Source organism: Cervus elaphus, chromosome 11 (assembly GCF_910594005.1).
Source record: "Cervus elaphus chromosome 11, mCerEla1.1, whole genome shotgun sequence".
Taxonomy (NCBI): domain Eukaryota; kingdom Metazoa; phylum Chordata; class Mammalia; order Artiodactyla; family Cervidae; genus Cervus; species Cervus elaphus.
The window spans coordinates 38,956,715-38,983,754 of NC_057825.1; the positions used below are offsets into that span (position 1 = coordinate 38,956,715).

Genomic DNA, 27,040 nt, shown 5'->3' on the forward strand with positions numbered 1-27,040 from the left:
TCAGAGTCATCACACCAAGATGACACTCAACATGATAAAATTTATTTCAAAACTTAAAATTGACTACACATTAATAAATACTTCTAACATGAATGTAGAAAAACTACTGTGCATGTTCTAATACAGTTTACTAAAGAATCACAGAAAAGGTAGTCTTTTACCTCTTGGCCAATGAGAAAACAATCCGAGGGTAAGAATAGCCTCAAGGATATTGTGTGGAATTGGGGGAGGGAAAAAGGAGCTGATAAAATCAAGAAGAACTTTCTACTCTTCTTTCCTCACTAGGGCCTTAAAATTAAAAATCTAAACAAACATATTTAATTTCTTTCTCAATTTTGGTTTAGAATCATTAGTTGGCAGACAGGATAAAAAAAACTGGAAACAGGTACACAATCTGAATCTATATCAGATCCCTCTGAATGAAGGTGGGCCCATGAGGCCCCTTGTTGGCCAAGCAGGAGATGGGACAGCTTGTGCTTAAAGCACATGCTTTAAGGCATGACCACAATCTCAACAACTTAAGAACTGAAGGCATGGTGTGATGTGACAGCCGCCTCCATGTGCAAGCTAAGTCCTTCCAGAGCTGTCTTTGTATAAACTCATCATCCTGTCAGCTGGCCTGTGATCTAGACCCTCCACCTTCTGGAGCTGGAGTGGGGGTGAGGGTGGGGAGGGGCTGGGGGAGGGGACATTTCAATCAGGCAGCTGTCCAGCCCCCTCACCCAAGCAGAGACCCCACAGAGAAAACCCCTCTGGCCACTTTTTTCTGTAAACACTCAAATGAAGCAGAATCTCACAGTTTTAGAGTTCCTGCTCCTAATTAGAAATGCTCTCTGGAAAGAGGCAAAGATAGCTTCTTGTCTGACCAACCCCCAGTAGAGTGCAACTGCCTGCTCTGGGAGGCCTCAGGGAGAGGAGAGGACCCTCAGCTACCCCTGGCTTCCTCGGGTCTTTTTCTCAGAAGACAAAACTTTCCAGACTGAAGTCACAAGGCTTCAAGCTAAAAACCACCACTGCAGTGTGGGCTGTCAGGAAGTTTCCGGGGAGAGCAAAGAAGGAAGAAGAGGGTTCTCCTTGGTGTTGATACATAAACTTGTGCCAAGAGCAGGAGAAGGCAGCAAAAGGGAACAAAAGAGGCTTGTGCTACTGCTTAGTACAGATGGGCAATGGCTTTAAAGGGAACAGTTGTTTCAGGTTCTGAAGGCCAGGACCTGGTCATGGAGGGACTCCTGCTGCCCTGCCATGGGTATTAGATTGGCAGGCTTTTGAAGCTAGGGAGGACAGGACTCCTCTAGTTCAACTCCTTCATTTTCCAGAGGAGGAACCTGAGGCCTGAGAGGGTAGGTAGCATCCCCAGGCTACACAGCTTGGCATGTCTGCCCAGGGGACACAGAGAGTGGCAGAGAGGCTTCAGCGAGTGATGTGGTCAGTGTGGGCAAACATCACGCGGCATGTGGTTAGTTACATTCAGGACCCCCGAGGATGACAATATCCCACCCCTGGGCCTTCTGTTGCAGAAGTGGCCAGGCCCTGGACTGAGCTTATCCATGTGGTTCCCTCGGGAGGGAGTGTCTTCACTTCCCCGTCCGGGAGGCCACCTGGATGGCTTTGATCCACTCAATGCGCTCCTTGGGGGTGGCTGCTTGCAGGAAATAGTGAACTTCATCAGCCGTGATGATCTCAAAGAGGTTCTCTTCTTCACTCTTCTTGCCTGGTGAGAGAGAAAGTGATGACAGTGAGCCTGGGTACCAGAAAGGCCACCAAGCTCACCCTCCTTCTGCAAGCAATGAAATCCCCATTTTCCAAGCGTTCTAAGGAAATTAAATGTGATTTTCAAACTTACCATTATTGTATGCTTATACATTTATATATGTATGATTTATATATATATATATAGTACTTGTATAGACAGGTATGTAGTATGATTGTGTTTGTGTGTTTAAGAAGTAAGTATAACAGTCAGTCAAGAAGAAACATTTTCTTTTATAAGCAAACTAAATTTCTCATTTGTGCACTCAGTGTATAATGAGTAACCTATAATAGTGTCTGTGAGTACCTTTCCTCCACTCACAATATAAACCAAGAGCTGGACCTCAATATTAGCTTTCTTAAAAAAGAAATTAAAAAAAAAAAAAAAAGATGTGCCACCAGTACCATCAGTGTAGTCTAAACTAATTTTTATCAAGCCCTAAGTGAGCATTTCTACTGAAAGATCAGAAGGCAGAAAACTGGCTAATACTGTGACAAGACTCAAAACACATCCATCTCAGATCAAAAAGGAGCACACTCCCCACCCTGACAGTGAAGGATGACTCTAAGGGGAGAGGGGAGGGAGCAGATCCAGGAATAGTTAAAATCTAGGCATTTCCAGCTGCAGCATTTCCAGTCCACCTCTATAGTATCACTAGCCCAAAATGACAAAGAGAAACCAGGCTCTGGGGGTCTGAACTGCATCTCCTGCTGACACTACTCACTCATTCCTACACCTGAGAAGACAGTCATTTCATCACCAAATCATAGACTTGTGATCAGCTGGTAGAACTCCATCATTCTCAGAGAAGGAGCCAAGACCAAGATTAGTTAGGCAACTTACTCAAAATTGTGCCCCTAACTAAGTAACCTAGACCTAACATAACCCCAGAGCACTTCCTGTTCCCCACACTGCCTCCCGGCACAAATGTTCCTCTTGTTGTGGGACATTTCCTGGTCTGTAAAGGTACACTTAGAGGAAGGTTGGGCTCCATCACAGGCATCAGGAGGTAAAAAGTCTCCCCACCCAAGCCGGTTCTGAGGTGACGGGTTTTTCTCAGCATTGTGCTAGGATTTATTCAAGGCATCCACAAAACCACTACAGCTCCCCAAGACCCAGAGAGCCAGGGCAGCAGTTGAGAGAGAACAGCTTTGGTTCTCTCTGAAGTTTTCAGACAGTGAACTCATTCATGCCTGAGTAAGGGAGTGAGTGAGGGACTGGCTGCTGTTGGCTCAGGGTGCACAGGTGTGGGAAGGGAGCCCAGAGAGACACACCTGTCTCTCCCCAAAATTCATTCTTACCATCTGGGTTGCTCTCCACTGAGGTCACCACACAGCCTCTCAAGCGAATCGCTCCCAAGGGATCTTCCCCCTGAAGGAGAAAGGAGTCCTTCATTATGTTTCCAAAGTAAAATATAGGCGTATACTTGATCCTCTTGGTGCAAAAGCCACACAGGTTCACTGTGGTTTAGAGAAGAGTGGAAGGAGATTAAAGGGAACCCGTTCTGGATCCTCCACCCCTCTTCCCACTTCACACAGCGGGGAGGCGGGGAGGACGAGGAGACGCAAGTCAACCTGAGCTTTATGTCTGGAGGAAAGTGGCAGCTGGGGCAGGTAGGGAGGCCGAACCATCACACCCCCTGGGAGAATGGCCAGGTGTTTCCAGAGTCCTTTGGCCCCAAGCAACAGACATAGTAGTAGAACCCGCATAGGAGGGAGTCAAGAGAGCCCTGCAGAAGCTGAGGACCCAACCCAGATAGACATGACTCAACTTATTAAGGAAAAAGCCCTCTTCTGAATAGTCAACAGCCTACACGATTGGGCTCAAAAGATGCTCTCATCGAAATAGGCCTCGAAGAGGAATCATCACTTTTTTGCACATTAAACCAAGAGCACAGTGTTGGGTTGGTTGAGTTCCTCTGAAAATATCAGCTTGGGATAAATAATAAAAAATTATGTTGTGTTGATCAAATAAATGACCATATAATGATATTTTCTTCCACCCCCTGAGATTCTACTGGCCTCAAAGCCTAAGGTCTCAGATCTTTGCAATAAGAAGGGGTTGGAAAAGGTAGAGGAGGGTGAGGAAAAAGAAGACGGAGGGTGAAGACAGAGGGTGCAAAGCAGGAAGGGCCTGGGCAGCCCCGTGATTAGGAGCAGCGCAAGCTTTTCGTGGGAGGGTTTATGGAGCACCGTTTCTCACCCCAGCAGGGTCGTAGTAGTGCAAATAGGCAGGGTCTTCTCTCAGGATGAACTTCCTCACTTTCCAGTTCTTCCGCCTATGGCCCTATATCCAGGATCAACATAGAAAACAGAAGGATGAGTTTTTAGCCTCACTCAGTACACATCCCACAGGATAAGTCTACACATCCTACACGATAAGTCTTGTTGAATTGAAAGAAGAAAAAAATAAAGACATTCTATCTCCAGGAAAATCCAGGCCACAACCCAGGCCTTGTCAGAGATAGCACTAGAACCTATGAACAATTTAGATGTTATTAAATTGTGGGTTAAATTATTTCTAAGATCATCTCACAGCTTTAGCATCATATAAGGCAGCACCATGTATAACATGCTATGTTAGGTAATGTGGGGCTATCAAGAGATCTAAGACATGGCCCTGCTCTTCAAAGAGTTTATAATCTATGTGGAAATATAAAATAGCAAATGTCCAAATCAAATAATCTCTATAGATCAGAGTTTTTCAAAGGATTTTTCATTTTATTTTACGTATGATAATGTAAATGTCCATGGTACCCTCTGCATACATCTCACCCTCTCCTCCCCTCTCCTCATGTCCATAAGTCTATTCTCTATGTCTGTTTCTCCATTGCTGCCCTGCAAATAAATTCTTTGGTACCATTTGTTTAGATTCCATATATATGGATTCAAAGGATTTTTTCTTAATTTACTATTTATTTATTTGAAAACTTCATTTGTGTTTTTTTTTAATTTTCATTGAAATATAGTTGATTTGCAATGTTGTGTTAGTTTCCGGTATACAGCAAAGTGATTCAGTTATACACACACATGTATATTATTCTTTTTTAGATACCTTTCCATTATAGGTTATTACAAGATATTGAGTATAGTTCCCTGTGCTGTTCAGGAGGTCCTAGTTTCAAAGGATTTAAATGAAGGATATATAATTGTGGGTTTGGCACATCAAAGAGAGCCTCATAAAAATCTTCACTTATCCATGTGGGACACATAGACAGGTGAGAAAGAGGTGGGTGGGAAGACTGTTGACAACAAAAAAAGCAGCGGTGGGAATGTCTAAGGCATACTCAGAGCCTGACGAGTAAGACCATCAGGTTAGAAGTCAGGGTTCATGAGGTATAGTAGAGGCAAGTTTGGAAAAGTGGAAGGAGACAGTAAAAATAAGACACAGGGTTTGTCGTCACTGATAGCTTTTGAGTTGGAAGCAAAAAGATTACTGTAACATTTTAGAAGATTAATATGGTGACAAAATATAGGATGGATTAGCTAGGGGTTAAAGATAAAGCCAGGGGAAATATAATAAGGTAGAAAGAAGACCATCAAGAAATGATTACAATAATTCCAACATAAAATTAGTAGAGACTAACAACAGGGAGCAGCAATGGAAATTGGAAGCAGTAGTTGTGACAGACACAATGAGGAAGAACAGGACTTGGCCCTTCGCTAGAGAACCAATGACTCTTCCAATGTCAAACACTGACATTGTCTAGACTGTGGGTTTTGAGGCAGGATTTGTGTCTGTTTCTCTTTGTTCCTCCCATGCCCAGCACTGTGCCTGGCATGTGGGAGCCACTTCGTATCTATTTGTAGTTGCCTTGAATTACCCAGTTATTTCAATTAGCTGATAGTAGTTGTTTAAAATATTGTGCTAAACCTGATTCTATGATTTCCTACAGTAAATTCAAGTGACTTTTAACTCCAGAAGTTAAAAAAATTAGATTAGAAAATATATAGTTTCCATGTTGCCAACATAAAGAATATTATGTGTTATTTCTGAAGAACCGTGTATTAAGAGGCACATACAGAAAGCTTCCAAAGTTTTCCACTGTGTTTGTATAGAAAGCAATGGAACATCTGCGATTTTAGCAAACGATGTCTCCTTCATAATGCCAGGTCAGAGCACTTTCAAGAATGGGTTTAAGTCATCTGGCAGAGCATTTGGTCAAGGAGCTCATCTCCAAAGAACACTATACTTGCCTGAAGGATGGAGCCAAGAACACTGCAGAGTCATATGGGAGAAAACAGAATATTTCTATCTGCAATATTATATGGCTTTTGTAAAGCATCAATTCTAAAATTCTTTTTATTAGTCCCTGCTCTTTGCCTTAATTGATGTTACCCATAGGCTAAGAACACTAAGGTTACTGCCCCACACCATTTTTGCCAGATCTATAGGCACACAAATCATGTTCTCTTACACAATCACTGGGTGAGTATCAAGTACTCAGGAGTCAGTGGAAGAGGAAGGTACAGGAGGATGTGAAATCAGCCAACCCTGGCCAACTACCACATTGTCTTGAGGTCCTCACTGGCACACGGTGTGAGGCGCTGAAGAGTTGTCTTTCATTGACTGAGTGTTACCTGAGGCACTTTAAAGAATACAAGCACAGCTGGGGTTTCCCAGAATTGTTGCTGCTCTATCAACATCTTTTATGTGCGGCACAATTTTATATAAGGGACTTGAGCATCCACAGATTTCGGTATCCATGGCGGGTACTAGAACCAGTCCTCTGTGGGTACTGAGGAACGGGTGTACTTACATTCAACTTAGTTCACTCTAAAAATGTTTGCTGTCTATTACAGACTAAGAAGGATGCTGAACTCAGCAGCAGATATAAGAAAAGTACGTGTAACACATTGTCCTTTCTCATCAAAGAATCTACATGTGGTTGAGAAATGAGGTATTTTATTCATCATAGTCACAGAATGAATTATATAAAAAGGATTATGTTGAATATAATCCAGTATCATTCATCTTCAAACTGGCTATGTCCCCCAAACAGAATTAATGCCTCTGGAACCAGTGAAGGGGGTAGAATGAGGGTAGGGACTGACCCCCCAAGTGGATGCATCTCCTTCCCACCTATGAAGTATGGAGCACAGGTGCCCTTTTTTGAGATAAGGCTTCTACCAGGTAACCTGGGCTAACTCACAACAGAAGACACAGGGTTAATTAGTTTTTTTGGTATTTAAAAAGATTTTCAAAAATCTCTCAGATGATCCTGCTATGAGCTAGGATCATAAACCACTGAGATAAGGGACAAGAAACATTAAAGGGGGACTAAGGCTCAGACAGTAAAGCGTCTGTCTGCAATGCTGGAGACCCAGGTTCGATCCCTGGGTCAGGAAGATCCCCTGGAGAAGGAAATGGCAACCCACTCCAGTACTCTTGCCTGGAGAATCCCATGGACAGAGGAGCCTGGTAGGCTACAGTCCATGAGGTCACAAAGAGTTGGACACAACTGAGCAACTTTACTTATCAATTCAAGTAGAAGAGGTTTTTCTTCCCTCTCCTTCCCCTAAAAATTAGAGGCGGGGGGAATATTGAAAAAGAACAAAATTCCTGAATGAAAAAAAAATTGTTTTCTTCATGTTAAAAGGCGGTTTATGACTATTTAAACAGTGACATTTTGATAATAGGATAAACTAACTTTTAAGAAAATGGTGAACTCTGTAATTTTTTATATTGGCCACACACCAGAATCTCTTGGGGACCTGTAACATACAGAGACACTGATTTAACTGGCCTGGGGTGCAATTTTAACAGATCCCTGAAGGATTCAAATGTACGCCACCTGAGCTATTGAAGGCTGACCTGTACCTATCAACGGCCATGTAAAGAAGATGAAGAAAAATGGAAGAGTAAGCCTACATCTAGTCCCACTACTTTCAACACACACTCACACCACAACCCTCAGCTGACTTTTGACCATCCAGCATCTCCATGGCATCCTTTGCCCAGACCTCACTCCAGTCCAGGCTGGACTTCATCTATCCCTATTCAACCTTCATGTTCAGTTTTCTCAGGGTTCCACTCTAAATTAAGGCTTGTCAGATCAATTAATTCAAGAAAAGTCGTCCATGGCTGATAATAACATAGAATTATAGAAAATATCATAAGGAAATAATGAAACTCCTTTCCAAGTGACTCCTGCCTTAACAGCCTATGATCAGAGCCATATGCATACAAACATTCGCCAGAACCAGTGAGGAAGCAGGTGATGGGCAAACTGCCTATGGGCAACCTCTAGAACCTACCCTGTGTAAGGTTGACCCTGCTCCTTTGTTCATTCTTTAATCTAGTCAGTGGGCATACAAGTTATTAGAATAGTCTGGAATTTTTTCTAAGCTATGGCTTTTTTTATTTCTTAGGACCCTGTTCTCTCAAAATATAATGTGAAGGTAAGTTTTCCACATTAATGCTCTACTTCTAGTGAAACTCAAAAATCTCTATCTATACTTAGTCAACCCAAAGTTCTCCTTTTTAAATGTAAATAAATATATGCTCAACTTTGGTTCCTCCCTCTTCACCCAGAAGTTCAGGCTTCTATCATGAGATAAGTCGAATCTCTCAGTCCCGTGAGATCTATAGACAATGCACAGAAATCGTGCAGCAGCCAGATTCTCTCTTTTATTAACATATACGGAGCGGTGCCTTTGAGACAGCTCATGGCACAATCACAAGGGGCAAGACCTTGGCCTCATAAAGCAGCTTAGGCTTTTATGATAACATATACTAGCATCAGTTGTTTCACTCTTAATATTCCTGTTTTTCAATTGCTTCTTGTCTACCAGGTGCTGACCCTGGCTTCCTCACTCAGCTCCAGCCATCGGGTTCTCCTTCCTCTTGGTGTCCCAGGCCTTTGCACTTGGTAACTGACCAGAGTTCTTCAGCTCACCCCAGCCCCTGTCTCCCAGACTGACAGTGGCCGGTATCTGTTGATACCTGATAATGACTGAGTCTATGCCCTCTGACCGGATTTGACCTTCATCTGTTGCTGCTCCTGCAGAGCTAGCCTGGGTATGGGCTCACCGTGACCTCCCCACAGTCTGTAATGGTACTTTTTGGTCTCAATTGTTTATGATGTTTCTCTTCTGGGTGCGGCTTGTCTCTATTTCCTGCTTACTTTGTAGGGCGGAAGGATAGACCAATGGAAGAACTTTCATTGTGAAACATCTGTCTTTTGGATGGCATCTCTTTGCCAACTGATATCCTCCAACTAATGAAAAGGTCAGTATTTTCCTGAAACATTGATAGAAACTTCCCTATTTTTAGGTGCTTCTGCCCTGCCTGCCTCAGTCCTCCTGACGTAATGCCACTTTGATCATCTACTTAACTATTTGTCTGTCTTTCACCAGGTCAGTTTCATTCTCTAGTTGACTATTCACCAAACAAATTACCATTTGATCCTATAGAATACAAAATACCGTTTGATCCTACAGAATACAAAGGGCCCGGTTAGGGAGAAAGCCTAGGGTAGAATATAGTGACCACTCACCTGCTTCAGTAAACATCCCTGCTTGATAATGACTCCTCTGAATTCTTCTTTCAAAATCACATCATCATCACTGGAATTCTCTTCACAGAAGAACCCACTGTCTGGCTGTTGGGGAACCAAAGAGCCAGCTTATTTTTCCAGTCTTAGGCATAGTGCTAATTATACCACCTTCATCTCCCCCTTCCCTCTAGCCACTCCTTCTCCCTGTGATTCACATCCCAACCTAAACGTTAAAGGCTACTCCTTGGTTAGCTTGTTTCCCCTCCCAACTTTTCTTGTTTCTAGATGCCTATTTCTTCTTTTTTTGTTTTGTTTTGTTTTGACTGCACCATGCAGCATGTGAGATCTTAGTTTCCTGACAAGGAATCAAACCAGAATCCCCTGCAGTGGAAGCACAGAGTCTTGACCACTGGACCACCGGGGAAGTCCCACCTAGATGCTTATTTCTTGTTGCTAGATGCTCCCTTGTCTCCGTGCAAGTATGATCTGGTCAATATACTTTCATTTTCTTGGGTTCCCCAAGCTGTATTAGAAGTCTAGCTCAGCACATCTCTCCCTTCAAAGCCTTCCTTTTCTGGGGACCTCATGGCCACACCGCTGAAAGCGAGCTGGCTGGTTTATAAGACATTGTGCATACAACATAACCTCCACATGTCCCCTGCCACTTGGCTCCCCCACTTTAAGAGACCAAGAGCCCAGGTCCAGCCACATCCTCTGAGTTCAGGCAGGAACTGGGCCTTGCTCAGCTACACGAGACCAATGAATCACACAAGCCACTGTGCTCGGTATTTTTAGACCTACATTTTTTTTAGAGTCCTACATTTAAATAGCTATAAACAACCAGGTTGAAATTCTGAAAAGAAAAAAAATTCTGACAGAGGAACTTCCCCAAAGTGAAATGAAACTCTCTTTGGTACATTCACTTCATTTTTATAAGTAGCTTCCTTACTTTTGTGCTCTGACCCCAAATAGAAATAAAATTGCCAGAATCCCCCTAGAAATCCACTGTTGCCAGATGGCTCATGTGACCCAAGATTAAGTCCATGTTGTACTGTACAGTGTGTCCCAGTCTGTGGGAAAGCATGCCACTGGAGGTATCCATGATGACAGGGGGAAGGAATAAGGATGAACATATTTTGTATTGAGTCATGTATTTCAATGTATATTTGGACTCCCAGGGGCCATAATTTTGCCAGTTATTTTTCCCTCCACTACTGGATCTACTTTGACTAAGTGGGTGCCTGGCATGTGCTCAGTCCCTAAGTCACATCCAACTCTTCGTGACCCCATGGACTGTAGCCCGCCAGGCTCCTCTGTCCTTGGGATTTCCCAGGCAAGAATACTGGAGTGGGTCGCCATTTCCTTCTCCAGGGTATCTTCTCGACCCAGGGATCGACCCCTCATTTCCTGCATTGGCAGGCAGATTCTTTACCATTGAGCCACCAGGGAAGGCCCACCTGGCATGTTCTAGGGCCTAATAAGCTTTTACAAAAGAAAGTCTTGCTTAAAATAAAAATAAATATAGCAAATTTTTAAACAAAAATAAAACTATTCAAGTAAACAGTATTCTCCTTTAGACTAATTCACTGGATGTGACAGGCATTTTGGAGAGGGAGAGCTGTGAGGTCAAGGACATGGACCAAAGCTGTAGGGCTAGGTGCTTTCTTTCACATCAGCAGATATGAACTGAAATCAACCCAGAACCCACCCAGGCCAACCCCCATGCCCGGGGGAGTAGATGGGTAGCTCCCTCACTCACAAAGTAGTAGAAGGCATCAGGGTTGTCCAGGAAAGGGTTTTCAGCAGTTCCATCCACCGCGTTCTTGGAGAGGTCTCCAGCAGGCTGCAGGTACCCTTCGTTGAGCAAGGAGGAGGCGATCATGAGGCCTTCCTGGCGGTTCCGAACAGACTTATTGGAAACCAGCCAGTCAATGACACAGTTACCTGGATGGGACCATCAGAAAGCAGGTTAACTCTCTTAAAGAACAAGGCACTGACAGTTGCCCCTAGAGAGCTGCAGAGCACCCGGGTGTCTTACTTATTTCATCGTCCTTGTTACTCCAAAAAGGAAAAATGAAATTAGTGAGATGGATACCTGGAAACAAGAGGAACCATGTAAACGGTTTTAAAAAAACGTCTACATGCTCCTTAAGGAGCAATGTATGCGTAAAGAAATCATTTTTTACTAACCCACTCATTTCTTCCATTGATGACCCAGAAATTCTGCTGAGAGCTAAGTTCAGTAATGGCTGTTGGGGAGGCTCCCCCGGGGGAGTCTAAAAGGGAGATCTGGGTAATGAGTAAGTGTTGTAACAAGTGCCTTGCCCTGGGGTCAGTGCAGTGGAGCTGCTGGGTCAAATCTGCAGGAAGGCGTGGAGGGGTGGGTGGGGCAATGGGTACTGTTTCACAGAGGAAGTGACAATCTTTGTCAAGCATTTGCTTAGGCAGGGGCCAGAGGAACCAGCAGGAGCTGAGGGAGCAGCAGTGTGAACAGACTCAGACAGGCATGAGGGATCCCTGCGGGGGGATGGTGGGAGAGGGGCTGGTGGGCAGAGGACAAAAGAAGACAAGAGAGAGAGGAAGACACAGGGTGGGTGGGGAGAGCTTTGATGGTACATGAAGAATTTGACAATGAGGAGCTGTTGCAAGTTTTTAAGCAGAAAACAACATGTGCTAGTATGTGTATGTCCTAATTTAGAATTTGATGTCATCCCTTACATCGAATGTCACACCTTTGCAGGGTCTAGCTGGGACCTTGAGAAGTCATTCAGTCAGCCTTCTGAATCAAGGGAGGACTGTGAGAAGAATAAAATGAAACTGACCCACCAACTGGATTCTTAGCAGGCTACAATGAAGCTCTGTATTAAAAATATTTTGTACAACCAACAAGGACCTATTGTATAGTACAGGGAACTATACTCAGTATTTTGTAATAATGTATAAGGGGAAAGAATCTGAAAAAGAATATATGTGTGTGTGCACGTATAACTGAATCACTGTGCTATACACCTAAAACTAACACAATATTGTAAAGTAACCATACTTCAATAAAAGTAAATAAATAAAACAAATTTCTTTCAAACATTTATATATACTATATATATATATAAATTTATGTTATTAAATATACTTATACATTATTACAAAATACTGAGTATAGTTCCCTGTGCTCTATTATATATACTGTACAAATATGGCCAACCAAAGAGCCAACTTAACAGGCCCCAGGTCATCAAACCAGTAAGGTATACCATCTTTGAAACAAGAGTGAAAGCAGTTAGTTGATAAGTGCACCTTTCATGAATTTCATATACAAAAGGCTTTCCCAGTTTTCTTTCTCTGGAAGGAAAAACTAATTAATAGTGCATTTCTGCTTTTAATCCTTGCAGTGACCCTGTAAAAGAGGTAGGGAGGTAATTACAGACCTCTTTTAAGAATGACTCAATGGACATGAATTTGAGTGAACTCTGGGAGATAGTGAAGGACAGGGGAGCCTGGCATGTTACAGTCCATGGGGTCACAGAGAGTCGGACACAGCTTAGCGACTGAACAATAAAACATTATGCAGCCTCAGACATCCCTAATATTGTCACTTAAATCTAACATTCAGTGTCTTGATTCTTATTTATCATCTTGCTCAACTCTGTGTCTATTTCAACATCCTGCCATTTTCTGGGGAAAAGTGACCCTTTGACTGATATAGCTGGAACTTCTAAGATTTTACCTTGAACCACAAAGTATGGGCCTACCTTTCTTTCTTTCTATGCTGGGGAAGTCCAGTGATCAGGTCCACCGGTCTGTGTTCCATGACACCAAACCCCCCACCTCACTCCACATCCCCCCCACACACACTCAAGGCTGAGCAAGACCTCCATATTGCCCGCCCCAGAAGCCCCACATCAGACCCACAAGACCTTTTACCTGTGAAGCAGTGATTGAAAATCTTCTTGTCCTTCTCTAGGTTCAGTTCTTTTACTCCTTTTTCAGTGTCTTTCATGGACAAATACAAGGCACTGCACAGATGAAAACACGTGGATGAGCAGGAGCAGTTCAGTATAGCCCGTCCTCTCGGACTCGCCAGCTTGGAGGGGCTGGTCCTGAGCACAAGCTTCCCCTTCCCCAGGTGAAACCTGAGCCTAATCTCTCCACTGGATCATAAGTAGGTCATTAGAAGGCAGAGCTCATACTTGCATGAACTCTGTGGTCTGCACAGCATTCGGCAAAATGTACTGGGAAGGTATCTAATAGCTCTTAAATTCACTCAATTCTGTTGATTTAACTTTTAGTATCTGAGATGGAGAGTTGTCCCCAGTTAGATGTCAAAGATTAAAGGTTCTCAGGCCTCAATATTCATGTCCCAGTTCTTTGTACCCTTTAAGAGACCATCTGGTGTAGACATTTGACTCCAAGAAAGTGAATGTGTTTTGGTGGGGTGTAGGGGTGAGCGACTTCACTTTCACTTTTCACTTTCATGCATTGGAGAAGGAAATGGCAACCCATTCCTGTGTTCTTGCCTGGAGAATCCCAGGGACCGGGGAGCCTGGTGGGCTGCCGTCTATGGGGTCGCACAGAGTCGGACACGACTGAAGCGACTTAGCAGCAGCAGCAGCAGGGGGGAGTGACAAGGGGTTAAAGTTTCTTTTTTTTTTTAATGTGGACCATTTTTAAAGTCTTTATTGAATTTGTTACAATATTGCTTCTTTTTTTAATGTTTCAGTGTTTTGGCTGCAAGTATATGGTATCTTAGCTCTACAACCAGGGATTGAACTCGCACTCCTGGCATTAGAAGAAGTCTTAACCACCAGACCATCAGGGAAGTCCCAAGAAATTGAATGTTTTGACTAAACTTATCCTTTATCCTAAAATTTATAAGAGATAAAATAGTGAGATGTTCTCATTTTTTGTCCTTGAGTAATAAAGATAACCTTATCAGAAAAATTGCAAGCAACAATTTTGTGTGTCTTGTGGCTCCATGTAGCACAAACATCATTCCCACTTAGCTCTGACAGTTGTGGCCAGAAATGCAGTCACAGGGACCACCCACCCAGCAGCTACAGCTGGACTAGGCAACTCCTCTTGGGTCTTTACCAGAAAGCTTTCTTGGTGAGAGAAAGTGCTCATTCTCTCTAAGCTCAATGTGCAAACTTGATCAAACTCCTATGACCTGCCAAATCCTGCATTAGGTGTGCATGGGGCTTTTTCCATTCTCCTCCTAGGGACTCCCTGCATTTGGTAAACAGAATCCTGGATGGATGCTGTAAGTAGTCAATATGAAATTCTTCCTGGCAGAGCTCCTGTTACAGGGTACGTGCCACATAAAAGCAAAAACCAATAAAAAATGAATACACTCCTAAAGAAAGGGACTTAAGTGATATCAATCTTTAGGCAACAACTATCACCTGTCAACTATCACCAGTCAACATCGGAGGTCACTAAGCTAGGTCGGGGCACAAATGATTTCTGCCTAGGAGAGAGATTCACGCCTGCTGAACATGTGAACTTGAACTTGAAAAACCTTACTTGCTTGGACACATAGCTCCTATCTTTTCCTACCTATGTATAGATCCTGAAGCTTTCTTTTAAGAGTAATTTACTATAGCTATTTTATAAATGCAATGATGTATTATCTCTTTCTCTCCTCCCTCCTTTTGCTCTATCTCTCCTTCTCCCTGTCCCTCCCTCTGCAAAGATTACACAGACATGAGGGAATTCCCATGCTTCCTTTTAGGCTTTGGAGACACCATGATCACTCCTTCAGAGCCAGGTAAACATCTTAGTACATCAAGTGCAAGTACTAAGGACTGGCAAGGGTGTGCACAGCCTTTAAAGGTGCCCAAAGCAGACCTTGGAGTAGGGTCTGCTGTGAGATTGCCTCAAGGAGTGGGGTGGAAGGAAGGAAGGGTGAAGGAAAGTAAACATAGAAAGTCACCCTAAGTCAATCGTTTCCGGCAGTCGAATGGACCTCCTGGTGGATTTTCTCGCAAACTTCTGGCCTCCTTCAATGCATTTAGTGGCCTTCTTGATGTCCCGAACCCAGCCATCTCTCTCCTCCAGGAAGGCTGCCTGGAAGAAGTGGTCCTGCTGTTTGGTCGTAGTGATCTTAAACACAAACTGAAATCAAAACACATCCCATTAGGAATGACTCCTTTCAAGGGTGTGAGGGCGTTTATGAAGCACAGGAGTTGAGCAATCCCTGTTCTGGAAATGCTTAGCCAAGAAAGACCCAAATGCCCAGGGTGCAGGATGAGTGGTGGGGAGAGGGACTGGCCCACGGAGCTCCATTCACATTAGTAGGCTATGCAAAGGTCAGCGCCTGACAAGGTGTTCATCACAGTTAACGACGTCAACTCACCATCCTTTTTCCAAAGTCCTGACAAGGGCTAGTCAGAGTGCTTCCTTTCAAAGGAATCATTCCTTTGGGGCTGTTGTCACTCTTCTTCTTATAGAATTCAATTCCATCTTCTAACAATACAACCCACATGGCTTTCCAAGAGTTGAACATGCTCCCCTGTGATGCCAACAGAAAGATCCGGGTAAGGATGTTTGCTAAAGCTCTTCTGTAGATGCCACAGGGCTTGGTAAACAGCCTAACTTTGGCCAGTGTGGATGCAGGCGACCCACATTTGTGTGACCAGGGGAGAAGGGGAATGCCATTCTTCTGGAACTTCTTTAAAATTTTTAGTATAAAATGTATACACATCTATCATTAGCCCATAAGCCTCTCCTGGGCCGTTACCAAGGGAATATGGTATGGATCTCAACTCTCCTTCTTGTGCATTTCAGACTGACTTTCTGCAGCGTATTTTCTGCTCCTAATCCTGCCCATTGTTTTCAGTTCAACTTAAGGATGGCAAAAGAATCTACCTCAAGTGCCAACTCAGACTGCATAGTAGCTGGTGCTTGAAGCTGGACTCATTGGAAAAGCGCCAGCATCAGTAGCATGTACCATTAATGGCAGCATGGAAGCTCCACTTACTTCCATCCTTTGGTCTAATCAGATTTTATCTGGGTATGAATGTCAAGAAGAGACTCAGAGCACAGCCTTGTGTATAGGCATGGCTAGGAGGGATGAAAATCACTTTCAGAATGGTCTCTGATGCCAGCATGATGCTATCATATCAATCCTTACTTTAAAAGTTTTCAGTTTGGGTTGATGCCAACTGCGCCTTGAGTAACAGATAACCATTCTGACTAGGAAGTCTCTCTTTCTTGGCTGTATTTTAGGAGGACTTTGGAAAAAGAAGAGAATAGTGTTCTTCGCCTCTCATCTTTGAACTCCTGATTGTCACCCTGTCATGACTACCACAAAAATGGAATTATCAACCAGTTCCCAGAAGATCCTGCTGCTTATCTTAAAATACCAAGAGCCTCTATATAAAGGTCCAGTTGCCCAAAAGGAAAACTATTTATGCAAAGAAGATAAATACTCATGGAACTATCATTTTGCTGGTCCAAGTGTTTCCTTTGTTTTAGTTACTGAAAAAAAAAAAGTTTCTAATTAAAATACACAATCTCTTTTCTGTACAGGCAGAATAACTATTCATGCTAACACTGGATTATTTCCCTTTTTTAAAAAAATGGGCAAGGTCAGACCATATGCCAACATATGAAATAATTTCAATCAAATGTCTTTCTGTTTTACATCTACTGGAGAGAAACTCAGAATATAAAACACTTCTGCAAATCAATAAGAAAAAATACAAACTATCTATTTTTTAATGGGCAAAAAACTGGAAGAGGCATTTCATTAGAGATGGTATCCAAAAAGACTCTGAAAATATGTTCAATATGACAATCCATCAGGGAAACTCAGATTAAAACCACAATGAAATACCTCTGCACACACACTAGAGCAGCTAAAATTCTGAAAGATTGAGAAAAGCAAGACTTCACAAAGGTGGTAACTGGAACTCCCATACATGGCTGGCAGGAGAGCAATATGGTACATTCAATTAGGAAAACTGTGGAGAATGTTCTAATTCTTAGAATATATATGTTGATACACTTAGGCACAAGGGAGCAAGATGTCTGAAACTTATTGCCAAATATCTCAGCAAAAAAAATATGTGTACATATTTATATAGGAATATGGAGTGATAAGGCAAATGTAGCCATGCATTAACAATTAATAAATCTAGGGAAAGAGTATATAGCTAATTGCACTATTTTTTCCAGTTCTCTGTGAGTTTGAAATTTTTCAAAATAATTGAGGAAAAGTAACAAATTAACAATATGACACTACTACTTATTAAAATTTGGGATGTGCTTTTAGGGAAATATATAGACAAGTCTAAAAAAATCAAGTATCTGAAACTAGTAAAAGACCTACTTACAGAGCTAGGAGTAGAAGTTGGACCAGATGACTGCTGAAATGCCTTTCAAGGCTCAAATTTTAGATTCTACTTCACACCTATCAAAGATTTATAAATGCCAGAGTCACTCAGGGCTTTTGACCTTGGAACTGGCATAAAATGAGAAGTCAGCCAACACTGCATTCCTTCTGTAGACAGTTTAAATAAAACTACTATGCAGCCAACTGTTCAAAATGAGTTTGTGCTCTCCTAATTCAAATGTAGCCTCAAGGTCTGTCTGCTCACTCGGAGGAGGGTGTCATTTGGGATTCAGGGCCGTTGTGCTCATTGAGGAGGCTGATATTGGTAAAAACAAGAGAAATCCGGGGAGCTTATAAAGTGGGGACTTTCTTCCAGCCTTGGCAGCAGTTAGTTAGGTTAGGATGATGGAATTCTGGGCCATCACTCTCTGCATCTGCCAGCTTCTCCCTGGAGTAACCTGACAGCCCCTCCCCTCCACGATCCCTGTATTTACCCTTCTCTATCCTTAACTCTCTTGGTGCTCACACAACAGCAAACCCAGAAGTGTGATCACAGAGTGTCCATGCTAGAAAGACATTTAGTATCATCTACCATCACCCTCATCACACAAGTAAGAAAGTTGAAGCTAGTTTAAGTAACTGGGCCTAGTACACTCGACCAGTTAACGTGAGACCAAAATAAGAATCCAGCTCTCCTGATACCCAACTTTATTTTCTTTCCACTTCCTCTTAGATGCCATCTTCATTCTGGTTCTCACATAAATTTCAGTCATATTGGAATCTAAATCAATTTTTAGGTCACTTAGCCAGCTATATACATAACCTCATATATATGTGTGTGTGTGTGTATATAAAATCATGTGTGTGTGTTTATGTACTTAGTTACTCAGTCATGTCTGACTCTTTGTGACTCCATCAATCATAAAACATATCTAAATCATAAATCACATCATAGCATGATCATATATAAAAGATATGCTTTACGACACTGTACACATATAAGGTTTATCCATATAAATAAGTATATATGTGGCACATGCCTGTTTTCTTCCATTATAGGCCAAAATCTATACAATTATGTGTCAGAATCGGCAGGTTTTAGGTGCTGAATCAAATTTAAAGTTTCCCAGTGAGTCACTGTACATCATCACGGAAAAGGCTAGTTTCGTGCATAAAAGTCTGACACTATGTGACACCGAAAAAAGAAAACTTAAAGGTCAAGATATTTGACCATATAAAAAAATTGAATTTTTGTACAGTAAGAAAACAAATGAACAAACAGCAACAATAACAACAAAATCCCTGAACAACTGAAAAACAAATTAAAAGGTGTAGACATTTATGACAAATTACCATATAATTAAAGATTAATATCCTTAATATATTTTCAACCCTTTAGAATCAATAAGAAATATACAAACCCTATCAATTTTTTTAGATGGACAAACAATATAAGCAGTCAATTTTTTTTTTTTAAGCAGTCAATTTTTTTTTTTAAGCAGTCAATTTTTAAGAGAAAAACATCTGGGTCCAATAAATGTAAAAATGCACTGCTTCAACAGCATTCAAACAAATGCAAATTAAATAAAATATAATCTTGTTCTTTAATATGTTTTCTTAAAAGATTTATAAAATATATGAAGATTTGGGGAAATTGGCATATGGAGGACAAAAAGAAGCTCTATGAGTCAGCACTTTGATGTGGGATGTCAAAATGACTGAAGTCAATTGTGGGCTATATAAACAGAAGCATAGGAAAGTAAGAAAGGCTCTAACTTTAAATGGAGTCTAACCAGTAGTGACCATGGAGATAGGTGGCCCAAACTCAAACCCCAGCTCTGCCTCATTCTAGGAATGTGAACTTGAGGAATGTTTAAACCTCATTTGCTACATCTGGCAAATGGGAATAATGCTACTACATATTTCTTAGGATGACTGGCAGATTAACTGAAATAATCTATATAAATTGCTAAGGGCAATATCCAGAACATAGTAAGCATCCAATAGAACCTACCTAGTCTCTGTAATTCTGTGTTTATAGATACACCCCAGGGCTTTCCTGATGGCTCAGTAGGTAAAGAATTCGCCTGCAGTGCAGGAGACACTAGAGGCACTAGTTTGAACCCTGGGTCAGGAAGATCTCCCGGAGAAGGAAACAGCAACTCACTCCAGTATTCTTGCCTAGGAAATCCCGTGGACGGAGGAGCCTGGAGAGCTACAGTCCACGGGGTCACGAAAGAGTCAGACACGACTGATTGACTAACCATATAGATATACCTGGAGGATGAAACTGAGCTCCGGAAACCTCGAAGTGGCAGATCAAGTGAAGCCTGTTCTATACGCCAATGAAATTGTTTTTTTTTTTAAATAGAGAAAATGGCATCTCTCTCGGGGAATTATTGGAACTCACAAGTTTGGGCTCAAAAGGGGACAGACAGAGTACATGAGGGCTGTCTTCAGAGGTATGAAACACTGACTTGTTTTGAAGTCCCAGCAGGTGAAAGTTTCAGGAAAAAAAACAGTTTGCTGCATAACTTATGGGAGAAAGTCAAATTAGTGAGTTCCCTGGCACAAGAGGTCTTCTAGCATGTTTGTGAACAGATTAGCAAAAGAAGTGCAGGACACAGATGAGAAGTTCAATTAAATACTTATCAAAATACTTCACATTCCTTTCAATCCTCAGATTCTACACATCTGTTCCAAAAACCTGTTGTCCCTATTGTGCCTTTAGTCTTCTAATTCCTTATCCTCATCTGAACCCTTGGGCCTCATCTGCAAGAAAAACAATAAAAAAACAACCCCCACAAAACCCTCAAAAACATGTTTAACATGAATGTTTAAAAACGACTCCATTAGAAATTTTTTTAAGTTACTATAATACGAACCCCTGACATTTTGGTTTCTCTACAGTTTAGTTCAGTTCAGTCACTCAGTCATGTCCTATTCTTTGTGACCCCATGGACTGCAGCACACCAGCCTTCCCTGTCCATCACCAACTCCTGGAGCCTATTCAAACTCATGTCCATTGAGTTGGTGATGCCATCCAACCATCTCATCCTCTGTCATCCCCTTCTCCTGCCTTCAATCTTTCCCAGCATCAGGGTCTTTTCAAACGAGTCAGCTCTTCACATTAGGTGACCAAAGTATTGGAGTTTCAGCTTCAGCCATCAGTCCTTCCAATGAATACTCAGGATTGATTTCCTTTAGGATGGACTGGTTGGATCTCCTTGCTGTCCAAGAGACTCCCAAGAGTCCTTTACAGCACCACAGTTCAAAAGCATCAATTCTTCGGGGCTCAGCTTTCCTTATAGTCCAGCTCTCACATCCATACATGACTATTGGAAAAATCATAGCTCTGAATAGACTGACCTTTGTTGGCAAAGTAATGTCTCTGCTTTTTAACATGCTGTCTAGGTTGGTCATAACTTTTCTTCCAAGGAGCAAGCGTCTTTTAATTTCATGGCTGCAGGCACCATCTGCAGTGATTTTGGAGTCCAAAAAAATAAAGTCTCTCATTGTTTCCCCATCTATTTGCCATGAAGTGATGGGACCAGATGCCATGATCTCAGTTTTCTGAATGTTGAATTTTAAGCCAGCTTTTTCGCTCTCCTCTTTCACTTTCATCAAGAGGCTCTTTAGTTCTTCTTTGCTTTCTGCCCCAATTCCTAGTCTCAATTATTTTTCTCTGGATGTTGGTGGATGTTGGCAATCTATCTCTGGTTTCTCTGTCTTTTCTAAATCCAGCTTGAACTTCTGGAAGTTCACGGTTCACGTACTGTTGAAACCTAACTTGGAGAATTTTGAGCATTACTTCGCTAGCGTGTGAGATGAGTGCAATTGTGCAGTAGTTTGAGCATTCTTTGGCATTGCCTTTCTTAAGGATTGGAATGAAAACTGATCTTTTCCAGTCCTGTGTCCACTGCTGAGTTTTCCAAATTTGCTGGCATATTGAGTGCAGCACTTTCACAGCATCATCTTTTAGGATTTGAAATAGCTCAACTGGAATTCCATCACCTCCACTAGCTTTGTTCATAGTGATGCTTCCTAGGGCCCACTTGACTTTGCATTCCAGGACGTCTGGCTCTAGGTGAGTGATCACAGCATCGTGATTATCTGGGTCATGAAGATCTTTTTCATAAAGTTCTTCTGTGTATTCTTGCCACCTCTTCTTAGTATCTTCTGCTTCTGTTAGGTCCATACAATTTCTGTCCCTTATTGAGCCCATCTTTGCATGAAATGTTCCCTTGGTATCTCTAATTTTCTTGAAGAGATCTCTAGTCTTTCCCATTCTGTTGTTTTCCACTATTTCTTTGCATTGATCACTGAGGAAGACTTTCTCATCTCTCCTTGCTATTCTTTGGAACTCTGCATTCAAATGGGTTTATCTTTCATTTTCTCCTTTGCCTTTCCCTTCTCTTCTATTCATAGCCATTTGTAAGGCCTTCTCAAACAACCATTTTGTCTTTTGCATTTCTTTTTCTTGGGCCTGGTCTTGATCCCTACCTCCTATACAATGTCACGAACCTCTGTCCATAGTTCTTCAGGTACTCTGTCTATCAGATCTAGTCCCTTAAATCTATTTGTTACTTCCACTATATAATCGTAAGGGATTTGATTTAGGTCATACCTGAATGGTCTAGAGGTTTTCCCTACTTCCTTCACTTTAAGTCAATTTGGCAAGAAGGAGTTCATGATCTGAGCCACAGTCAGCTCCCGGTCTTGTTTTTGCTGACTGTATAGAGCGTCTCCATCTTTGGCTGCAAAGAATATAATCAATCTGATTTCACTATTGACCATCTGGGGATGTCCATGTGTAGAGTCTTTTCTTGTGTTGTTGGAAGAGGATGTTTGTTATGACCAGTGTATTCTCTTGGCAAAACTCTATTAGCCTTTGCCCTGCTAACTGGTTTCTCTACAAATGATGGTAAAGCAGCCCCCACATTTCAGACATTTGCCTTTGTATTGTGGTAAAAAAGTGAATAAAATGCTATCTTTACTCTCAAATGCTCACAGTCTAACTGGGGAGAGAGTGAACTTGACCTGCAACTCCAGGTCAGTGTGATAATGCACAAACTGAGACAGGTCTTCCTACACATGGACAATTTCACAGAAAGAAGTCATGACTCATTGCTGAAGGTGGAGAAGCTTGATTTTGTGTGGAACCCCCTCCCAGACACCTCCCTTCACTTCTCCTTTTCCTCAAACTTCTCTTTTCCCATGTTGACATACAACTAGAATTCAAAGGAAAACTATTTGATGGTCAAAACTACGTATTGAACTAAAGCAGAACTGGGAGTCAGTATCATCTATTCTCCCATGCTCGTGGGAAACGTTATTTTATGTTTGGTGTTACAGTCAGTGAAGTCCTTATTTCTGCTACATCATAGATGGCATCATTTAGTCATCCAGTCTGATCCATGACGTCACGGGTATAACATCCCAGATCAGTGGTCATTTTGTTCACGTTTGAATACTTTGAAGGCAAGGAAACTAATTTGTTCAGCAGTATATTTTTTTATATAAATAAACTTTTCCAGGTTGGACAATTTCTCAATGAAAACATATTAGGTTAGCAATAGAGAGATGTCACAAATGTTTAACAGCATGGTTTCTGGGGTCTTAGGGGTTTAGGTTCAAATTTCAACTTTGTCTCTTCCAGGTTACATAGCCTTAGGCAAGTTACTTCATTTTTTCCAAACCTTAGTCTCCTGGCTTGTAAAATGAAAATAATATAGTACTAATTTCCCATTGCTACAAAGATTAAATGAGATAATACACTTAAAGGGCTGATAACTTACACCTAGCTTGTAGTAGATGCTCAAAAAATGGTTACCATATAGGCAGATAAGATAACACAGTTTTGTAGGCAATACTGTGAAGTCATTCTAGCCTAAGGTTCTCCTGGGTACCACCCATCACAACAACGGGGCTTTGGAAAAGAAAATCACTGCAATCTGAGCCCATGAGGGCCACATAAAACATGGTTAGGCACGGCTTTCTGTGACACTGGGATCACACCACTGGGTTCCAGTCCAGCTCTGCCACTTAATAGCTGCATGACTTTAGGCAAGGCCCTTTACCTCTCTGTACCTCACCTTCCGGTGGCTCAGTGGTAATGAATCTGCCTGCTAATGCAGAAAACATGGGTTCAATTCCTGGATCAGGAATATCCCCTGGAGAAGGAAATAGCAACCCACTCCAGTATTCTTGCTTGGGAAATCTCATGAACAGAGGAGCCTAGTGGGTTACAGTCCATGAAAGTCAGATCTTACTTTCCTCTTCCATAAAGTATACATAGTAGTTGTACCCATTAAATGTACATAAAGTGCATTAAGTGGTTAGATCTATCCCTGCTACAAGGTAAGGACCACATATGCTGGCTACTCTGACAATGATAATTCAATGGGTGCAGATCATAGGGGATTATTTCATGGCATCTGGAAGACAAGGTTTGGAAGAATTGCTGGGCAGAGACCACTGAGTCCTGCTCTCTGTTTTGCCCCAGGCTTTCCTCCTTCTGCTTCCGTCTTTTGCAGCCACTTTCTTTCCTAAAAAAGTCCCTTGTCCTCTCTCTAACCACTCCCATTCCTATGCTTTCCCCAGCCTCACAGGCCACCTAAATTCCTAATACACTCTTTGGACCAGTCCTGCCACTCAACATGATGCCTGGATTGGTTGTCATAGAAACAACAGTTCATTCTATAAATTGTGTAGCAATGAAGTTAGTTTGGGAGGTGACTTGGTGGAGTCTAAGTTATTGGTTGCATATAACCTGCTCCTCTCTCTTCTTTTAAGCTATGATTACAAACATATCCAAATCAGTGGTATGCTCTAAAGGACCTCCAAAATATGTTTATGCTTATTGTCTGAAGTAACCCCCTAATCAGAGACAAAGAGAGGTTGAGGTCACTGCACATACTCTTGCCCACAGTCCAATTTGTCCAGGCCCCACTCTGGCTCTGCAAAGTTCATCTCACCTCCCTTTAGCTGACTGGGGAAACCTGCCTTTCAGAAGGCTTCCTGGGATCAACAAGATGGTGGTAGGCTTTGCAGTTAGGCAAGCCTGGGTTTGAATCCCAGATTGTCCTCTTATCAGTTGCTGGATATGGGCAAGTCACTTATTCTCTCTGAGAAACTAATTTATAGAGTTAAAAATACAAGTATACAATATAAGAGCAATTTAATTACAAGATGCTTAAATTGTTTTTAAAACAAACAGAAAACCTTTGCAGAAAATGTTTCCATTCACCTGCTCCTGTCAGGATACTAGCCTAAGCAAGCAGGAAAGAAATAGCAACATTAATTATTACTGGTTCTCAAAGAGATTATTACAGCCTACTGAAAAGTATCTACATACACCTCTGTGTATATATGTGCATCTTTTCCAAAGGATGTTTCAAAATATGGCTGATGAGACAGAATACCAGCTGAGGGCTCATTTATTCTCCGGCACCTACTTGTAACTCTCACAACCACAGACACATTACAAACCCTAATTTAGGCTGAATTTACTCTGAAGATCCCAGTGTACTGGAGACAGGCTCAGTGCCAGGAGACAGGGAGTAAGTTTCTGATCCCAACACTGTCACAGCCATGTGACTTTGAGCAGTCACCAGCTTCTGGGTCTCAGCTTACTCTTATGGAAATGAGGGAATGAGGTCAGATGGTCTAAGGTCCCTTCTAGATTTAAATCAAAACAGAATCAGGCAGCAATATGAGCAGTTTGACCCCCTCTTAGTAGAACACTTCAGGCTAAAATTCAGATTAAACCATGAATGGCCTAAACAGAGTTCCACTATGCACTCCATCAATTAAAAAACTGGGCCTCTAAAGGAATGTACTGAATTTGGTTCACTTCTAACACCCTGAGCTCACTTGGGTCAGTGTGAGTTACTTGCTCATAAAGGTGTTGTCCACAGGATGCCAACAAACCTATGTGAGAACTCACCCTCCTGGGAAGATTCACAGTGACCAGTGACGCGGCACACACCCACCATCAGAAGACAAACCAGCAGTGCTAATGAAGTTCAGTTTCCTGATGCCTAACCATTGAAACTAAGCTTTTCTGAGTAAACTCCTGTCTCTATTTTCTAACCTTTAAAATGGTGTATCTACCTACCATCTTAACAGCATGTTATACAAATTCCCTAAGAACTGTGAATAAAGAGATTTCAGTCCAATAAAAAAAGATAAATAAGCTACCATTACTGTATCACTATATCAGCTCATCTTTAATCATTCGCTTCTTCTTCCTTTCCAAAAAAAAAAGGGGGAGGAAGAATTTAACTAACAAATGAGTAGTTTCTCCTAGTAATAACCTCTATAGCAGAAGAGTTTGAGTCTTCTGGCATAACACACAGGCATGACTCTTGAAAAGGATGCTCTAAATCATGAAGGATTTCCAGACCCTGCATTCTGGAATTCTCAGTCCTACATAATCAAGCTATGTTGACACCTGGGGTGGAACCTTCCACCTTTAAGAACCAGAAGGCAGTAGAATGCATACTGCTTCTCCCCACAACCTTCCCAACCTGCAGCACTCTCCTATTTCAGCGGTAGAAAATTCAAAGCTGGACCCCAATCCTCCCCCACCCTATGCCCAGGGTCACCGTCGCAGGTGACGCTTTGCTTACCCTCTTCACAAGATAGCCCTCCCTGATCCGCTTTGGTTCCATGTCGGATGGACAGACAGCCGGGTGCCCTCACAGATGAGTCGTCTCAGAAGCTCACCCTCCTCTGAGAGCTGTGGCAGTTGTGGGCTGCTTTTCTAGAGCAAGATCCTTTTCACAATTTCCCCTCTGCGGGCGATCTCGTGATCACATCCTCTTCTCCTCACTGGGGTGGAAGATCGGAATAAGGAACTGCAGCTTGAAACAACCCATTCTTTGCTAATGTTGGAGACTTACCATAAGTACAGTTGGGTTGACTATTTACCTGAGGGTCAATTTTTATTACCAAAAAGGAAAACATTCTCCTAAAGGGAGAAAAATGGCAAAAGGAAGGCGAAAGTGAAAAAGAAAGCCCTACTCATGGAAATTGTCCTGGCTTAGGAATTATTCCTGAGAGCCTCAAAATGCTTAATAAAAATGCCAAGAAATTTGAAACTGTCTGGTGAACATAAAGGCAGCTACTATTAAGTAAACGTCTGTCCCAGGTATTCTCCGAGGTGTGTTTCAGCCGATCTCATTTAATGTAGCTGTTACAAGAACCACATAGGGGACAGTATACTGTTCCTTATGTAAAACTCTCAAGATGTAAGGGCACTTATGCTCAGAGAAGAAAAGAGTTGTCTTGAGGACACACAGCAGGTAAGGGACAGAAGAGTAGGGAGGGTCCTTACCAGGGTGCTGGGGTCTCCTATCCGGCATGAGATGCATATGTCACACAGAATGTTAATCCCACAGTAAAAAGGAGCCGGTATTCAAACATGTCTGAGAAACCGTACAAATTAAAGACCCCC

The 27,040-nt window shown here is 42.1% G+C and overlaps 1 protein-coding gene across 1 annotated transcript; it reads right to left on the bottom strand.

Annotated features, from left to right (window-relative positions):
• On the bottom strand, nucleotides 1-27,040 carry PLEK (pleckstrin). Its single transcript, XM_043917612.1, has 10 exons — nucleotides 26,921-27,040; nucleotides 26,214-26,415; nucleotides 15,601-15,756; nucleotides 15,178-15,359; nucleotides 13,170-13,261; nucleotides 11,008-11,192; nucleotides 9,249-9,353; nucleotides 3,953-4,036; nucleotides 3,052-3,121; nucleotides 1-1,711 (listed from the first exon to the last, which is right to left on the bottom strand). Exons 2-10 carry the CDS (start codon nucleotides 26,253-26,255, stop codon nucleotides 1,575-1,577), a joined length of 1,053 nt encoding a protein of 350 aa, XP_043773547.1. The 5' UTR covers nucleotides 26,256-26,415; nucleotides 26,921-27,040; the 3' UTR covers nucleotides 1-1,574.